General features: G+C 40.7%; 1 protein-coding gene across 3 annotated transcripts in view; it reads right to left on the bottom strand.

The window, feature by feature from the left end:
• cblb (Cbl proto-oncogene B, E3 ubiquitin protein ligase) overlaps positions 1 to 9732 on the bottom strand; it is a 63179-nt gene extending 53447 nt beyond the window's left edge. For all 3 annotated transcript variants that reach the window (XM_076101619.1, XM_076101618.1, XM_076101617.1), the window contains exons 1-3: positions 9497 to 9732; positions 5998 to 6175; positions 5206 to 5456 (exon numbers count right to left, since the gene is read on the bottom strand). In XM_076101619.1, coding sequence (XP_075957734.1) covers positions 5206 to 5456; positions 5998 to 6165 — 419 coding nt within the window. In that variant the 5' untranslated portion in view covers positions 6166 to 6175; positions 9497 to 9732. The remainder of the gene's footprint in view (positions 1 to 5205; positions 5457 to 5997; positions 6176 to 9496) is intronic.
• Positions 9733 to 19100: the final 9368 nt, after the last annotated feature.

The raw sequence follows: 19100 nt of genomic DNA on the forward strand, positions 1-19100 counted from the left end.
GTAACATACCCTGAGAATTGTTTTGCATTCGACCACTAGGGGGCGCTACAGTAAACCCGCAAAGCCTACTGGCTAAAGGAAATGTCTGATGTAACTCAGCTGGACTTGTTCCAAACGGTCCCAAACTTCTCATGCTTGATAACACTCATGGCCTGAGGATGTCTACGAGCTAATTTTCACTAATACTCACAGCGCCACCTGCTGGCCAAAGGAAATCTGGATTTTGTGATAAACACCTCCGATTTACATGACTTTTACACAATGTGGTTTACATTTGACACAGAGCTACATGATGCATGTTTGCACGTGTTCTGTAGCGCCAGGCAGCGGATACAGGAAGCATCGGACTATTTGCAAAGCATCATTTCCGGCATCAGGCGGTCCACGCGGGATTAAAAACGTCTCGCTCGCGGACGCCCGACGGTCGCGGACGTTCTCGTACGCACAGGACGGAGTCCCGCCGGCACCCCCGACGCGCTGCAGATTGCGAGGGCCCGTTCATCGCTGCTCGCAGCTTTAATTATTCATATTTCCCTGCAACACCAGACGAATCGATAAACAGCACACAGACCGGCTGACACTGGGTAAGGATCAGCAAAGAGAAAAATAAATGAAGAAAAAGGGACAGTGCTAGACCTCGGTCATTCAACAGATGGATTCAAAACTGATCCTGTATTGGCCCTCCTCCTATACTGGTGTGCATTATGTTTATTGTATTTAAGTAATACATTGTCAGTGTTTCCTCTAGGATTTTGCTGATCAAACGTTCTGTTCCTGCCACTAAGACCCCCGTCCCTGGGGGTTTGCGCTGGCTGAATTTCCGTGTCTACAGCCGCTATCTGAAAGTCCCTCTCCAGAGGTGCCGCTTGCACTCCACCTGGCAAAGTAGTCTCATAGCAGCAGGGATTGAGGCAGGGGGACTGCGGGGTAAGCTAGCTGGCTTATTCTTGTCTCATGAACAGTAAAGTCATCAAATTCAGTGCTCAGTATTACTATTTTGTAAAACAGTAGCTTGGAAATTAGTATTTTCCAAGCTACTGCTGTCCCATTTCACGGGCCACCACTGCAAAAAGTATAACCGAAACACTACTTGCGAAACAGGGTTTTACATCAATATATTAATGTACTTTGGAGGCTGAAACAAAGCTAGTTAGCTTTTTGGCCAATGTTAGTTGGATGTAGCTCGCGTAAGCTGCATTTGTCCATCAAGCACGCGTCACAAGACTTTCTGTGATCATGAGCATGACGACCAACATGCACCAGGCAATTGACATTACTTTGATTAAAAGTCGAGAGGCTTGTCCACTGAAGTGAGTAAAGCCAATTATGACCAACTTGCGTCTTTCTTTCACTAGCTTCCAAAGCAAATGCCCGCACTAGCCAGATCAAGATCTTTACGACACAAGGTTGGATGCTCCACAATTAAAACTACAATAAACGTTTGTTTTGTCTTAACAAGCAGGGATGGATTACGGAACGGGCCTACCGGGAACAGACCCAGGGGCCCCTGGGGTCACTTGGGCATCCGTCCATATTAACAAGGAGTTGAGACTGTATTGATTAGATAGTAAGACATTCAGTATGAAAAACCATATTCACATTTAATAGCAGTACAACATGTAGAAAGATGAGTGGGCTAACTATATGTATGCACAAGTGCAAGGCTGTGTGGTATCTGTTATGAATGTATGTTGGTGCATAGATGTTCATAGTATGCTTGATTGATGACAATAAGAAGCCGTACATGTAGAGACTTAGGAACCAGGGGGACGTAACTGAGGCATGGCAACCTGGGGGGGAAGTCTGTATTGTTAGAGTACGGTGCAGGCCGGCTTATGCTAATAAAGAGTTGCGCTGAGGTCTGAAATGTTTTGACCAAGATCTATCTGGTTGCCTAGTGATCAAACTACGTAGCAGGGAGAAATGGAATTTATAGTGATTACAGTCATTGTGGCATCGCCAGTATTATGCGATTCCAGTGAGCGGGTGAAAAGAGCTTTCTTCTTCTAGCCTTCAGCTTTGTCTGCAATATTCTGTATTGTTGCCAGGTTTACTGCTGCGATGACAAGTGAATTGTCCTGTGGCCTTACTCAGATCCAACAATTGTCAGTATGCATACTTAAAGTAAAATGCCAACCTGATAACAGGTTGTTTCTATGTTAATCAATTTAATGAAACCGCAAAAAGAAAAATATCTGTTTCGAAAGACACAAGTTAATACATAAGTAGAACTTAGTAAAAAATACTGTTCATTAATCCTTAAGGTGTCGCAACTGTACCCCTGGAGCTGGTCTGGGTCCAGTGTTTTTACACTTCCACGGGGAGGAAGCTGGCAGACAACTGAGTTTTGAAAACAAGACCTCTGGTTATAGGACAGTCTTCCTCCGAAATGAGCCGATCCACAGCCTTGCATATAGGAGTGGTATGTCTGATAGCGTATGTCAAAGCAGTGGAGGAGACAAGAGAAGCTGATTAAACTTCTCAGTCAGTCTCCTTCAGCAGACGGTACTTGTTGAGTCCAGCAACACCTGTCCACAAAGTAACAGCTCACCCTCATGTAATAAAAGTAAATGCAATAAAGTCAACACCAGTCAACAATGAAATTAAATCCTGGAACAGTCATATAAAATAGTTTTTGCCAGCAATACAATAATGTGTCCATGTAATGCAACATCGACTGGATATGGTACTGTGTTTGTAACTTTTTAATAAAAATGAAGTAATTTAAGTAAATAAATGAGAAAATGAAAAAGTGGGCAAGGGGCACTCCGGATCTTTATTAAAGCAGGAGTAGGCAGGGGGACCAGACTGGGTGTTCTCCTTCTTATTCTGCACTTAACTGCACTTCTCTCCCTGCTTATCAAAAATAATTCAGTCCATCTATGAGGACGGCCGACACATCCTGCATGATTCTAATGCAAGTATGAAAGCTGCTGTGCCAAAAGCCGCGGTAGACATGTCTGCCTACTTGGAACAATGCCTGTTTAAACCGGACTGAAATGTGACAGGCAGAGGCTAGTGTTGTGTTTCTAGATGAAGGGAGTTTCAGTTTGAATCTTGAAATATCATGACTACCAAACAAAAAATGCCAAATATCAATGTACAGAACAACAGGTCAAGTGATTCAACTTTGACATTCAGTTTGGAAAAACAGAAAAATTGTATACATCTCAAATCTATTATTTTTCTGTAAATGCTGTTCACACTATTAACACACAAAGATGCATAAAACAAATCTGCTGAGTGACTATTTGAGAGCTCAACCAGAGAGGAAATATATGAACAGGATGTAAAGTGCATGGGGATTTTCCCTCTGCACATGGTAACCAGAGAGAGCGCCTGAGAATCTGGAGCCTTTCACACTCTAATTATCTCAAACTCTTCTCTTGCACAACCGGTTTAATAAATGAGAGGAACAAAGAACTAAATTCATTCGTTCTTATTGTGGCTCTTTTTCCTTTTCACGCCATTTAAAACATACACTAGATTTTAGTTAGACAGTCCACTTTCTTTGCCGTTTCGGAGACATTTTTCATTTGTTGCAGCTATAATCCAAAATAGTTTACTACTTAGTAGTTCCCATTCATCCTTTCTCATTCTCCTTACAGCCGCTGCCCCAGTCAATACCAAGTGATCATATTCCGTTAGGTCATTGTTAAAGAGGAAATCATGCAAGCCCAAAGCTCATTTTGTTGTATTAATCCCAAATAATTGGTTGAAAAGCAAAACTATATTTTGGTTGACTTAATAATGGCAAACTTTGAGACAGCAATGTCAGCAACTGGACTATCCTCGAACTACAGTAATGTCATATTTCTAGTATAATGCATCATAAGATAAAGCCTACTGCAGCAGCATATGCTGCCATACACAGAACAAAAAAACTAACAACTGCAACTTTTATTTTCTGCTGAATATGCCGCTGTTTTCTATTGTCCCTCCAACTCTCCTCTCTTTCACTTCTCCATATTCGCCTCCCACTCTCTCTTTAATCTGAGTCAGTCAGGCTCATGTCTGTCACATCCTGATCACAGTGGGCTGACTTAAGCAAAGATGACATGTCAGACGGTTACAGGCCACAAACCAAATCGTATTTGTTTGAAATGTCGCAGCTTGCAAATTAGACGGTGGAGAGGACAGAACTGCTGGGTGTCCTTCCTGTAACCCTGGTGAAATCTCCATCACCATCACTGTCATCACCCCATGTTGAGGTATTGACATCTCAACATGGACATGGCTGAGATCATTGTACACTGTTGAGTCAAGTTCATTTTGGAGTTACTTGGAGTACACCAAAATTACAATTATTAGATGACATTTAAGATTAGTAACTTGCAATTCAGTTAAAATATAGTGAGCTCTAGAACAAAAAAGTATGTTTTTTGAGATAGTGCTTATGAAAACTATGTTTTATCTTCACCACGAGCATTAGATCTGATATTCAATGTGCCAGATATGAGTCAATTGTTACCATCTGTTAGATGATACACATCTAAAGTCCAACGCTGAGCTATAGTAGACGAAATGTAGCATCATTTAGTTTTGATGAAACTTCACTTCTGACATTTCCTGTCTTGCCATTGTGACCATGATTGTCCGCGAGTAAGAAAATTAGCGCAGTGATGCCAGACACAACTCACCTCCTGTCTTTTATTATGTAGGGACAGCTGAATAGAGGGCATCCTGCAGCATCTACTGCATGCTTAAACTACAGAATACTGCACACAGCCTTAGAACTAGGGGATGAACAGAGTGTACCCTCAGAACAAGAACATTTAAATACATGAATCATCAACAAAACTGTGACACATTAAACTACTATCAGATTGTCTTTCATATCCATTGTGCGTGAGAGGCATCACAGGATGAGCATCTCTCCACTATGAAGGGCTACCACGCTACAAACTATGTAAGCTGTCCTGGCTCCACATTGGTGGAACAAACACTCCATTGACATGAGGACGGCAGAAGCTCTACACATCTCCCACCACAGACTGAAAATTCACCTTTTCAGACCGCACCATGGTACATAAATTCAAATGAAGAACTTCAGTGTCAGCGAAACAAATGTGAGATGTTAAACCAGGTCAAGTCAGTTACCCTCTGTACGCCAAGAGAACGGTCACCCTCCATTGTCATCTCAAAAGCCTCTATTAAGTAAGACAGCAAACAAACAAAAAAATTGAGATAAACATGGTCTCTCACCTGTCCTGTGACTGCTCCTCATACATCCTCTCCTTTCCCTCTTTGAAGAGCCGGATGGCCCGTTTGGATTTCCTCATGAGGCTATCGATGTAGATTTTAAAGTATTCATTCTCACTGAGCTGTGTGAGTCTCTGGTTCTCTTCATATTTGCCCAGTGTAAGCCGCAGGTGCTGGTAGGCGTCAGGTAATATATCCAGGATGTATGGTGGACTGTTTTTCAGTTGGAGTCTGGGATTTTGGCAGAGGCGGACCTGCAGCAAAGAAATCCATTGATGACTGCTTGCTGGATGCGCCAACATTTAGTTGTGGATCACATGTAAAGTTTCTTATCCAGAATGCTGATTTTTGATGTGACCTCTTGAACATGAAGCTCTAACTCTCAAAGGCAAACTCTAAGATGTCCCTGAGGTATCTAAAGGCTATTAAGCAAATTACTTAATTGTCTTAATGGCAAAGTCTCCACATGGGTATTAACATTGCTCAAACAACTCACTAACAATGTTTCCAGTACCTTCATTTAGATCTGGTTGAATTAGGTTTAATGAACCGGTGTTCTGCTGTTCTTGGACATACACACACAGTTATCATAGAGTTTTACAAATATGTACCAGCTTAGATGTGTAACATTAGAGGATATCAAATACACACATGTACTATTTGATTACACAATAAGAAAATGATCAGAGAGCACATGTGCACTTCATTAGCATTAGCTCCACCTCTCCATGTGCATACTAAGTGCCGATTACCATCTGGCAGACAGGCCTGACAACTTTATGACTCCAAACTTACAACTTTATCCATGAGTTTCCAGGTTTTCTCCACAGTCCGCCGGTCGGCAGCCGCTTGTTTTGGTGGCCCCACTGCATCCTGGATGGCATCAATGATGCCTAAAATCCGACCCTTACTTCTGTTCGGTCCTCGTCCTCCAGGGTTTCGGCCACTAAGAGCAGTTGCCATTTCCTACACACTGGCCAAGAAAATAAATTATACAGACAGTAAAATTGACCCTTTTTCAGTTTGTACAAATAATCAGTTACAGTTGTCCTATTGTTTATTTCCTATCTATTCATAGATATATTTTTTCACTGCATGTTATTGTCAAATGTATTTCAGAGAACATTCCTCAACTTTTACATGAAACAAAAAAGGGCTGGATCTTTTTGGTTCATTAACAAAAGTACGCTCGATGGAAGTGTTAAAACAGCACAAATGCTGATGTTATTAGGGCCCGCGTACCGACGTAGTCGAAGTGGAAGACCTATTGTTATTCTAATGTTTATTATCATCGTACCACTTTAGTCGCAAAAAGGAGGTGCTTGGGATACTGGTAAGATTTTGAAATTTGATGACGTTTTTTGACCATTTCAAGCTTTCGTACTTTAACAAACTCCTCCTAGAGATTTGACCCGATTGACTTCAGATTCAATCAGTATGCTCTTGAGACCTTGGCAGTGAAAATGTATTCAAAGATCAAAAAGTTATCGAACTATGTATCCGTGGCGTGGCGGCAAAAAAACACCATTCGCCATGAAACAGGAAGTTGTTTTGTTGTAACTCGGCCGTACATTGTTTAATCTACTCTAAATCTCTCATATGTCATAACATCCTGACCCAGAAATCATCTATATGACAATTTAGAATCATAGTAATAGCGCCACCTAGTGGCAACAGGAAGTTATAGGTTGTGTACTTTGACATCCTGCTCCTCACAGATTAATCAAATCCCTCTCAAATTTAACTCGACTCCACATTGTCAGATCTTTTCCAGATTTCACATGTTTGATGAGACTCCTGAAGACATCTATAGGTCAATTATATATAATATACATAGCGCCACCTACTGGTAACAGGAAGTTAAAATCTCTATACTTTGACTTGTTTCTCTTAGTAGGTAAATCTGATCAACATCAAATTAGTTCCACACAAATGTTAGAAGTTTATAATGCCAGTTCATGAAGCTTTTGATGTTTCGTCGAATGCCATTGCCGTGGTTAAGCAGTCTTCGCTGTGAAAAACTAAGGTGTTTTTGAAGGGCTAAAAATGCTTGAAATATAAGCAAACTTGGCACACAGATTTAAAGCCCAACATTTAGTTAAATACTATGGTTTTAATGCTTCAGAGTGGCATGTCGGCTCGATAGCACCCCCTAAGAAATTTTGACGAAGCAGCCCTCGCAGTACGTTTCACATAGATTTACAAAATTTGGTAGGCACATAAATCACATTTGAACTTTAAAAAAAGTCTCTTGGGGCCATGCTCTAAACCCAACCGGAAGTCAGCCATTTTTAATTTTGTATGAATTTCTAGTGTCGTTTTTGCCATTTCCAGACACTGCACTTTAACGAACTCCTCTTAGGGAAATAATCAAATCAACTTCAAATTTGGTCAGTACAGTCAAAAGAACTTTGTGATGAAAAGTTACTCAAAGTCAGTTGTTTCGTGAAAGGCCGTTGCGATGCATTCTTTGCCATGAAAAAAAAGGTGTTTTTGAGGGGCTAAAAATGCTCAAAACATAACCAAACTTGTCACACTTTAACAAACTCTTCCTAGGACATTAATCAGATCAACTTAAAATTTGGTCAGAACAATCTAAAGACCTTAATGATTAAAGGTTACTAAAAGCTTGAGGTTTCATTAAACAACATGGACTTTTTACATGGTTCACCATTTTACATGGTTCACCATCATCGATCAAGCTGTTGTAACTCGACTGTACTTTGTCAAAACTGTCCCAAACTTGACATGCTTGATTACTGTCATGACTTTAGGACTTCTGCGTGCCAATATTAACTCATAATCATAGCGCCACCTACTGATAACCATGGCTGTAAGCAGGATTCTATAAATACAGCGGCCCAAACACTTAACTTATTGAAAGGGTTCGTGGGCACACCACCAGAAAAAGACTTCTCTGATCTAAATATGTGCAAACTAAGATGTTTGCAGAAATTGGATAAAAAAGGTTTCCAAATTGTTTTTGTTCGTTTTGGAGCTAGGCCGAAATGTAAAGTAATTTCATGAAATTTGAAGTTTGTTTAATAAAATCAAACTGCACCCAGCCTAATTTATATGATAGATTATTCTACATTGGCTCACCTTTTGGCTTAAACTTATTTCTTTACAAAAAGATTTTCCACATTCTCCTATTTTTCCTCGACTCTTCCAGCTTTCAGTCACTCAGCAGTGATTGTCAGAGCTACCTGCACAAACAAACATTCTGTTTTGAAACTGCATTTACTTTATCAGTCTCTTATGTCACTAACACTGCAGCGCATTCATACACATTCAGTTTTTTGTCGATTTCTACAGAATTACAGTTATGATTGTATTCGGAGGTACACTCAAAACATTCGAGGCTTAAGACCTAGCTATGCCATTGGTCGACACAGGAAATACCGTTTAACTCGTGTAGGCAGTGTATGATGGTCACAGAAATGCATGGCCGCATCCACCAGAGTCCTGCCAGTACCATCGACGTACGTGAATATGCGAGGGCCCGATCAATGCTGCTTGCAGCTTTAATTAGTATTAATACTGTTCAACAGATACCTGAAAGGTCTCTTTGTGAAAGTGGTTCAAGGACCACCAGAGGTCTCTGAAGGTGTTGAGAGGGTCCTCAGTGCCGATCAGTTCAGTGTTGTGCTTTTTACTAGAGCTTCTTATGATGAGATAATGTGCTTGTATGATTATTCAGAAGTGTAATTGTCCTTCATCTACAGTGCAGCGGTGATGATAGCCTACAACATTAACTGGTTTCAAATGCTTAGAAGAGCTACTGGGTGGGCTTCATTGTTTTGTACTTTTGTCCGTTTAGACAGTTTACCTCCTTATTTAGTTCATGCTATTGTCTTCCCTCGGTAGTATTATTGCTGACTGATCGTGCTATTTTTGTACTAATTCATGATTAAAATGCAAAGTGAAACTGTTAGCAGATGACACGTCACAGGCTACTGATTAGTGTTCTTTTAGCTTAGTGATTAGGCTAAGGTTAAGTTTACACTGGTTAACTCAATGGTCATGTTGTGATCACCTGCTCGGTGTGCCAGTATTGCTTGTGTTGAAAACAACTTGTATTGATCCGGTGTAACTTAGAGTGTTGCTGTTATTAAGGCACCTCCTAGAACTACCTTCTATTGTCTTCTGTTGGTTGATTTGAGCGCCTCAGACAAAAACTGACAGAGCTTATCACACAACAAGAACAAGAGATCCCTTTATTGTCATTGTGGGTTTTAAACAGGAACTCACATGAATCGATCATTAGCGAGGAAATCACGTAGTCCTAACTTACCAAACCAGCAGGGAATGTCTCCTGGGATCCCTGCTGAACTCGGTCCACATCCAGCGAACAAAATGAAGGAGTGTTCAAGTGTCCAGAGGGAAAGAATGAAGCGTGTTTAATCCCGTGATTTATCTACAAACCCTACATATTTGACATATTTGACAGATGTCTCGTGAAAGCTGTTACACAGCAGCTGTCGGAGGAGTTGGAGAAACACGAATTCTGGGCTACAATATGTTTTGTACAGCCACATCAGCGTTAAGTTAGATATCATAAAAAAGGACACATCCGGTTGCACATTTCAAAATAAAATCTTCATATACGAGCAAAATAATTTACATTGAATTTGGATTTTCAAGTTTTATCGAATTCTGTCGTTCAATACATTTTTTAAAGTTTATAATGTTGTTATCTCCACAGTATTGTCCTTTCCACCCAATATGGTGCGTTTTCTTCCTTTAATCTTGAGGAAGTGGGGTTACTTCCTGTCGTGTCTGTCTATGTTCTGGCTGGCTTGAAGCGGCTGTTCCAGCGGTAGGAGGGTCAATGGGAGGATGAAGCAATATTTTCCAGGAACCAACCAACGCATTGACAGTAGCGCTATACGGACACACATTGGTGCTCTGCAAGGGTGTCACTAATGTCAAGTTTGACAGACTCGGGGAGAACAGCGACCTCCGGTCTCGACTGTCAAGATAAAAAGCATTTTGATTACCCAAACTGGACAAAGTTAGCAGCTGACAGGCGATAATACAGTATTCTAGGTTCACTGAAACAACATGGTCCTGAATGTTCCCCTCCTAAGCTTTTTAGTGATTTCCAAATAGGCTTCCTAATTGGTTCTGTATTATGATTACTACAAAAGCACATTTGGGCATGAGTATATGGATAAAGCACTGACACCGAACAGACAAAAGGATAAACAGTGAAAGGTATTTGTTATCATCGATAGATAGTATTTATCTTGGTAATTATGTTTACAAAATCTAGGCCCAAATGGGCATGTGTACGCAAGTGTTAATAACATTCCCGAAACACTTTTTTTACATGTTTCTACATGTTTTACATGTTTCTTTATTGTAAAAATGTCCTTTATCAAAAAAGAGTTTAATATACATACCTGTATATAAATAATAAAATAAACTTGTACAGAATTTGTGGTAGACAGGTGTACAGTAATTGCAAAGTAAATAAAATGATTGTAAACCGGAATGTAGACAATGTAGGCCTGGCATATGTAGGCTACAGAAATGTTAAGAGGTTGAGATAGTAAGTAAAAGTATTTAAAGGTAAAGTGACAGTAACATTTTAATCAAAGGGATGAGCTCAAGAAGTGTTATGGCCTGCAGGTGAAGCTGTCCCTGAGCCTGGTGGTGCGGGACCGAATAATGCGGTGGTAGTCATCAGGCAGCAGAAGGAAGAACAGCCTATGGCTGGATAGTTGGGGTCTCTGATGATCCTGTTGGCCACCCTGGTGTAGAGGTCCTTCATGTGCAGAGCTCCGTCCTGGTGATGTGCTGTGTAGTTTTCACGACCCACTGTAGAGCCTTACAGTTGAGTGTGGTGCCAGGCCAGATGGTGACGCAGCCGGATGGGATATTCTCTAATTAGTCTCCTTTTTAGCTGTATACCACCAACTCTTTCGGTTTGAAAAAAAGTCTCCCCGCATTTGTGTATATGTCAGAATTCCACTCAATTTAACTTGATTGTATTCTCGTTTCCCATTGCATGTAAAATCTGTTTATGCTTTTATTTTGAAGGCAAACTGGCCTAACGTCCGGTATTGTTCTTGCTTGATGCTAGTGGCTTGATGCAGCCACAGAGGAGGAAGGTGGACTAAAGGCCACTCCTAAATAAATCCGCACAACTCCTCTTCCTCTGAAAAAACGAGCAGTGTTCTACCGGAAATGACTCAAGATACAGTGTGGGTGTACCATAACTGAGTATAAAGGCAATAAGACAATTATGCTAGTACAGTTAATAGCTTTGTTGCTATAGTCTTAATAACAACAAGTGAATTAAAATGCAGAAGTCACAGGAAACATAAAAAATAAATTAAAGTTTCCTCATCTGTGTCTAAAAGTGATGTTTCAATGTGACAAAACCTAAATACAGGTGGATTAGCTTTACTTTACCTCTTGACTTTACTTACATCTTGTACTTCATTTATTTCTGAAGTTAGATTTTTAGTTGCATTTAGATTTTAGAAAAATTCCAGTTTTGGGTAATCTTGACATTAAAGATAAGAATTCTGTAGAAAAAGGTTGAACAAGTCATGGAGGGACGGCAGATTACAGCCAATTACCCTCAGCAGAGCGAATGAAATGCCCGATGGTGATGGAGGAGCGGAGGATGGACTCTGATGGCAGTGAAAAAGTGCACCATCATTGTCTTTGGCAGGTTGAACTTCTTCAGCTGCCTCAGGAAGTACATCCTCTGCTGAGCCTTCTTGGTAATGGAGCTGATGTTAGGCTCCCTCTTGAGGTCCTGGTTAACGATGGAGCCCAAGAAGCGGAATGACTCCACAGTGGTGACCAGGGAGTCACACAGGGTGATAGGGGCTGGTATGGCTGCATTCTTCCTGAAATCCACAACCATCTCCACTGTCTTTAGAGCGTTGAGCTCTAAGTTGTTTAGTCAGTCTCCCGCCTGCACACAGAAAAATAAAGGTGCCATCTGGAACCGAAAATGGTTCTTCGGAGTGATGCCATAGAAGAACCATTTTTGGTTCCACAAAGAACCTTTCCGACCAGGGTTCTTTAAAGAACCATTTCCTTAAACGGTTCTTTAAAGAACCCACAAAGGTGCCTTAAATAACCTTCAAAAAATGGTTCTTTGAAGCACCATTTCTGGTTCTTTGAAGAACCTAAAGACAAAAAGGTTCTTTAAAGAACTATTTTCAAAAAGGTTCTTTATGGACCCAAATGGTTCCATAAAGAACCCTTTTCAAATGGTTCTTTAGCTAAAAATGGTTCTTCCAAGGAATAAATGGTTCTTTAAAGAACTGATTTTTGGAAAACGTGATTTTCTTTTTTTTACATTTAAACAGCATAACAATGGAATCAGGGTTCCCACTCTTTTTTAGAGATCATATTCCAGGATCCTTTCTGTGATGATCTATAAAATCGTCTTTTACATGCACGGAAATGATGGCAAAATTGATTTGTGGATAAAAGAAACACCTGTAGATGTACTGCACTTCACTTTATTGTCAGAAATCAACTCTATACAATGTAATCCATGTGCTGCAGTGTCCTATCTAAGAAATGTTCAGAGCATTTGCCACTCTCTGCACAGCTACAGGTACCCGTGTGTCCAGCTTCAGGATGAATTCCTCCAAAAACGAAAATGTTTTTTTCAGATGATAGAGGGCCAACACAACACCCATGGCCAATGAACCGTCTGCGTCTTCATTGTCCACCATAATTTTTTGTCCATCCACTGCTACAAAAACATCTGTGCCGTCACTCAGGGGCTCGCCATCGCTGCTGCTCAGGACAATTGTGGGTGTTGGGCTTAGTGGTTCCTGAAACAAAACATTTGAAACTTAAAGCTGTATTCTGTAATGTTTAAAGATCAAAGCTTTCTGATATGCTTAGTTGCATATAAAATGCTAGTTTGTTGAGATTAGATGTCATATTTTTGAAATTGCACTTTATCTTAATTTTCTGAAAATATATTTCCCTTTTTTAAATAAACAAATTCAAGTTGCCCCCCACAAACACAAATGACTAACCTTATCTATTGCAAAGAGCTGTGATGATTTTCTTTGAAGACCGATGGTAGGAGGAGTATGGCTGCATTCACCAACTGGCCTGCAAATGACAAATCATGTTTCAATAAATGTCACAATTCTGATTCTGCAAAGTTTTGAGACTATCATACCAATTTCCTCAGGAGTGTTGATTTGGATAACAGTATCTAGGTAAACGTCAAGTCAACTTTTTAGAGCACTTCTACACAAAACACAGTATATGGGATATTCTAAAAGGCTTAAAGGGAAAATGGATCAATGAGGCAAGAAAAAGTATTTAACGTTGATTAATAGTTTTAAAGTTATTTATTGGTTTGAAATTATTTGGCTACTTGTAAAACCATCTTGTTGTACACGTCGTTTCTCAACTCCAGTCTCACATCTTAAGTTGCTCATCAGACTGTAAACAAATAAACAGCGCACTGAAAAGGAAGTCTGGATATCAGCCGGCTACACTAGAACCCCAGAAATATAGCCCCATTCCCCCAGGGGCATATGCGTCGTCAAACCAATAGTTAATTGTTCCCAAATTGCCCTCTGTCTTAAGTTCTGGTTCAGCGCCTGTCCATTTCAGGGTCTGAGGTCCACCCACCACAGTCTCACAAAATCCTGCGGGAAACACTGCACCACGTGTTATATATTAGATAAAACACTCACCAAGATTGGAATAGAGAAGCAGGTGAATTCTTTTAAGACCTCTGCAGTAGAGTGTTGTTGAATATAGTGTCTTCTGTACTCTCTGCAGGCATTGGCGAATGATGACCAAGTTAGGCCTCATCTTTTAGCACTCCTGCTTCATTGTTGCAATATGGTGGCTTGTACTTCTTTCGTCGTCCCCAGCATCCATTGCATCTGTTTGCTAAGTAATAAACAATGATACAATTAGGACTGAGCTGGAGCATGAAGTATGAAGCATAAAATTCAGTTTAGCATTACTCTTTTAGTCAATGAGAAAATACTTACATATCCAGATCCATAACTTTCCTTCAGAAAAGGGAAGTTGAGCAGGACAGACTTAAAGAGCTGCACATACTGAATATGAGACGGATACCTGTAAGTTTTCAAAAGGAACAAAACACAAGGCGTTATACAAGATTAACATTCCAGATCAGCGCAATAAACAGAGATACCTAACTCAAATGATCAGAAAGAGCAGTTAAAGGTCTGCAAATGTGTAGTTTGTCATCATGATGCATAGTTTTCACTATGGCATACAGACCTAAAACTTGATTAACAAGGAAACTTGTTTTACAGGCAGATAACATGTCATTACTGTACAGTACGGCTGTCAAAATTGGCCAACAATTATGTTTGAATATTCGTTCTTGAAAAACGCATAAGTTCAAACTATTCAAATATCTTTTGTTGTTCATTATGTCCATGACACTGTGTCATAAATGGCCACGAGTGGTACTGCGCTGTGCACCGTTTAGAGCTGAACTTTTGTCGGACACCGTTTCTATTTATATTACTGTCACATGCTTTGAAAATGTCAGATAGCAAGTACTACTTAGACATTTTTTTTTTGTGGTTACGTCTCCAGTCTGATCTGGAGATCACAGTTGATAGGTACATGGTTTGCTTACATGATGTAACGCATCACACGTGTTGCTGTCTGTCGCCATCTTCTATTATGGAACACAAACTTACATTGTGTCTTGGCTCAAATGGTCAAACAGAGCTGCATCCTTGTTGGTCAGTGCCGTGAAGACTGTTGGAGGAAACCGGACTTGGCAGTTGATCATTGCTTGGGCTGCTAGGGCTCTCTGACTCACAGGGGCTTCGCTTTCACTGCTAAAGGGGAGGAAAATCAGATTTTAATTTAAGCCAACATGTAAAAAAACTACCAAAAACAAGACAAGTAAATCCTTGGAATTGTAACTGAAATGACATGGCTTGACTGTATAATGTAACTCACACTTTCAGCTGCGCTAAAGCAGACAGGAACTTCACTTGGTCTTTCATTTTGGGAAAGATTCGCTCACTCATTCTTTCAGACATCTGGAGAAGTGTAGGCCCATCTACTTCATTATCTATGGCAGAGAGAAACATTATTGAACCAAAATCATGTTAGGAGTCGGTATGTGTTGCCATGGCTCATGTCCATGTTTTGGAATTAACATTCTTGCCTTGCTTAATGCTGAACATCCTTGAATGGCCGATGTATCAGTGTTATGTGTCACGGGATTTCACGGATAGGACCCAAACGCAAGACCACAGGAGACAGAGTCCGATGTAACGGATTTTATTAAGAAGGTGTGTGAAGGTGTGGAGCCCGTGGTCCGACACTGGAGGGCAGGCGGATTGACGGTGTGAGTCCCGTGGCTCGACACCGGAGGGCTGGTAGCTCGACGGTGTGATGTCCCGTGGCTCGACACCGGAGGAGGGTAGGCAGATCGACGGTGTGATGTCCCGTGGCTCGACACCGGAGAGTACGCAGATCGACCAGTACACTACACCCGTAGCAGAGAGGAGAGAGATTAGTTCAGGAAGGAACAACGGGGTTCAACTTACGGAACGGCGGTGGAGGCTACCGAGGCAGAAGACAATACGGACTGACAACCCAGGCCTGCAAGACCAGGGTTGATATGCTGCTGGGTAACGAGCCAGATTGTCCGCAGCTGTGCATCCATCAGGGCGGTGGCAATGGGAGGTGTCTGGAGGCAGGCCCGAGAAAACAACACCAAGCACATGGCACAGCAAAACAAACAGGGGAAAGACAGACACATGAGGAGAGGAGATTAGGGGGGAAACAGAGGTTAACACACAATGGGTCAGACAGGGATCCTGACATTATGAGGTCTTTACCATCACAACGACTACATATGTCCACATTATTCATTAGTGACTGTATGACTATAGTGCTTAACCTATTACTGTATTGCACAAGACATTGAAAACGAACAGCTTATGCTCAAGTCTGGGTGAGCAGCATCCATCATTCATAACAGAGTTTTTCCTGACCTGTGCACAGTAAAGGCAACAGGTCTGTTCTATGCATTATAATTTACTATAATTATATTAGTTATTTCTGGCCATTTTGATATACCCAATTAATAAACCCAATTTAACTTTCTATCCACAAAAACACAATCCTCTGCTCTCAATGCAGAGATACATTTGCCACAGACATTAGCAGCACATGTGTTCATTTGAACTTTGTATTGACAGATACTGTGTGATAAAAGTATACTATTATCAGAAAATGTCTACAGCTATCTTTGCACTTGTTTGTACTACAGCAAATCAACAGGTTTATTTGCCTTCAAACTGACAAATCATACAAGCACCAACATTTTAAGGTCAACTAACATTAAATCCATTATTTTTACCTGCTGGAACATAAGTGTCTGCTGTATAAGTTACATGTCCTGTGCTCTCCTTGAGAAACTTATTCAAACAGTGTCCTGCTTCATCCTCCACAGCTTGTCAAAAATCATACATTTAAGCTCGTTTGTGTCACTACAATCAATAATGTGTATTTACACAACATTCAGGAATTGCTTTAAGGTCCACATAATTTATATAATCACAAAATGTGGCACATAGTATACAGCTTCCTTCAGTTTTTACAGCTCACTAAGCTCTGCGCGGATCAGCACAGCTCTGTCTGACGGCAGCCACAACGCCGCTCCCTCTCTCTCGCCCACTCACTCACATCGCTAGTTTACCGTTAGCCAAAACACTAGCGGTGCCTGCAATTGTCAAGACTGATCTTCATCAGTTGCTAACGCAGCTTTCTGACCTTAACTTGCAAGCTACAGTTACAAACACACGTTTATTTACTGTCTTACCCCACCAGACAGCTCAGCTGTCGGCCGCTGACAGTCAAACATGGAGTCCGAAGCAGCTCTAACCGAAGGGCATTTTTTAACGTTAGCTCTCAACAATTGGAAATACTCCGTCGACTAGCAAGCACAAAATGGTAGCGTTTTCAATCGTGGGCAGTTAGCTAGCTAAGATAACATTGCATTGAGTTAACTGCACATGTAGCAATGGCATAATTTTTTAATTGGTAAAAAAGTTTTAATAAAGAATATTTGATAGCTAAAGTAATTAGATAGTTCACATCTAGACATACAGTAACATTAACCCGTGTTAGTTAATCAGCTAACGCTAATGACATTTTACATATATTTCACAGGCAGAAGCATAGCACCTTAGCTAAATTAAGGTTAAATATATTTCCGCGCGCTATCTAGGCTAACGATTTAACGTTAGCTAGCTAACTAGCGTTAGCTTCAGCCAACTAGCTAGCAGACAAGCAAAGGCAATTAACTAACGGTCAAGTTACCGTTAGAAAACGAAATACATGCGAAATGAACTCATAACGATTTCAACAACCTAAGGATTGTTGAAACTAAAAGTCTAACATTACCTCAAAATCCACAAATATATATATGCGGCATCCACAAAACGAGGGAAATATGGCGCTTCCAGCCAAGCTACAGGCACCAATACTATATATTCGATGTCGACTAGCTTATTCAGACACTCGAATAACGGATGGCTGTGACATGATAAAAAAGAGCAATAATTTGCCTGTAATAACCAAGCTTCCAACACTTACCTTAGACCGACCACTGTTAATTGCAGGCGGCTGGTTTGAAAAGACGTTGGTCTTATCTGGTCAGTCAGAGAGATGGACGACTGTCACTTGGAAGTAGGCGGGGCGGACACATATCTCATGATCGTGATTGGTGGTTTATGTTGTCATTCATGACTTTCCCCTTAGAATTTTCTGGAACACAGCTATTAATATATTTAATATATTTAAGGCCCGATTCACCGACATGAATATATGTATGTGTATATATATGTATGTGTATGTATATGTATGTATGTGTATGTATATATATGTATGTGTATGTATATATATGTATGTGTATATATATATGTATATATATATATATATATATATATATGTATATGTTTGTATATATATATGTATCACTCAGATCATGGCAAGATTGTTTTTTTTCTAATTTATCCCATCCCCCACGATTCAACAACTCAAACATGAATTAAGAACCCTTTAATATCCCAAAGAACCATTTAATACCCCAAAGAACCATATGAAAAACATGTAGAACCATCCAATAGATAAAATGGTTCTTCAGTAGGGGATGGTTCTTCGTGGAACCACACTGCCTTTTAAAGAACCATTTAAGAACCTTTTTTTTCTGTGTGTTGTTGCAGACCAGATAGTGTTTGTTATGCAGTATTGGACTATGAACTGTTTTGTCAGGTTAATGCACACTAACGTGTGTGAGTTTGGTACTGTCCACTGTCAACAAAGTGTGACTAAGTGTGAAAGTAGAGACTGGTGTCGAGAGGAGCATCCGCGGTCGTTGCAGATGTTTTGTCCAGTGCTGAGGATGGTCTGCTATCGAAGAGGGTATTGACGTGTAGTTCCTGCTGTTCAACTGTTCTCACTATACACAAGGAGGTACTGCACTTCTGTTTCTTCATGAGCTTCAAAACTAAGTCAAGTCAAGTCTATTTTATCTATATGGCTCAACGTCACAAATTTGCCTCAGAGGGCTTTACAATCTCTACAACATCTGACGCCATCTTTCCTTGGATCTTCACATCAACCAAAAATAAAATCAATTAAAGCTGCGAGCAGCGATGAACGGGCCCTCGCAATCTGCAGCGCGTCGGGGGTGCCGGCGGGACTCCGGCCTGCGCGTCCGAGAACGTCCGCGACCGTCGGACGGCGCGTCCGCAAGCGAGACGTTTTTAATCCCGCGTGGACCGCCTGATGCCGGAAATGATGCTTTGCAAATAGTCCGATGCTTCCTGTATCCGCTGCCTGGCGCTACAGAACACGTGCAAACATGCATCATGTAGCTCTGT

This window comes from Anarhichas minor, unplaced genomic scaffold, assembly GCF_050575085.1.
Source record: "Anarhichas minor isolate MPS153535 unplaced genomic scaffold, ASM5057508v1 ptg000027l, whole genome shotgun sequence".
Lineage (NCBI taxonomy): Eukaryota > Metazoa > Chordata > Actinopteri > Perciformes > Anarhichadidae > Anarhichas > Anarhichas minor.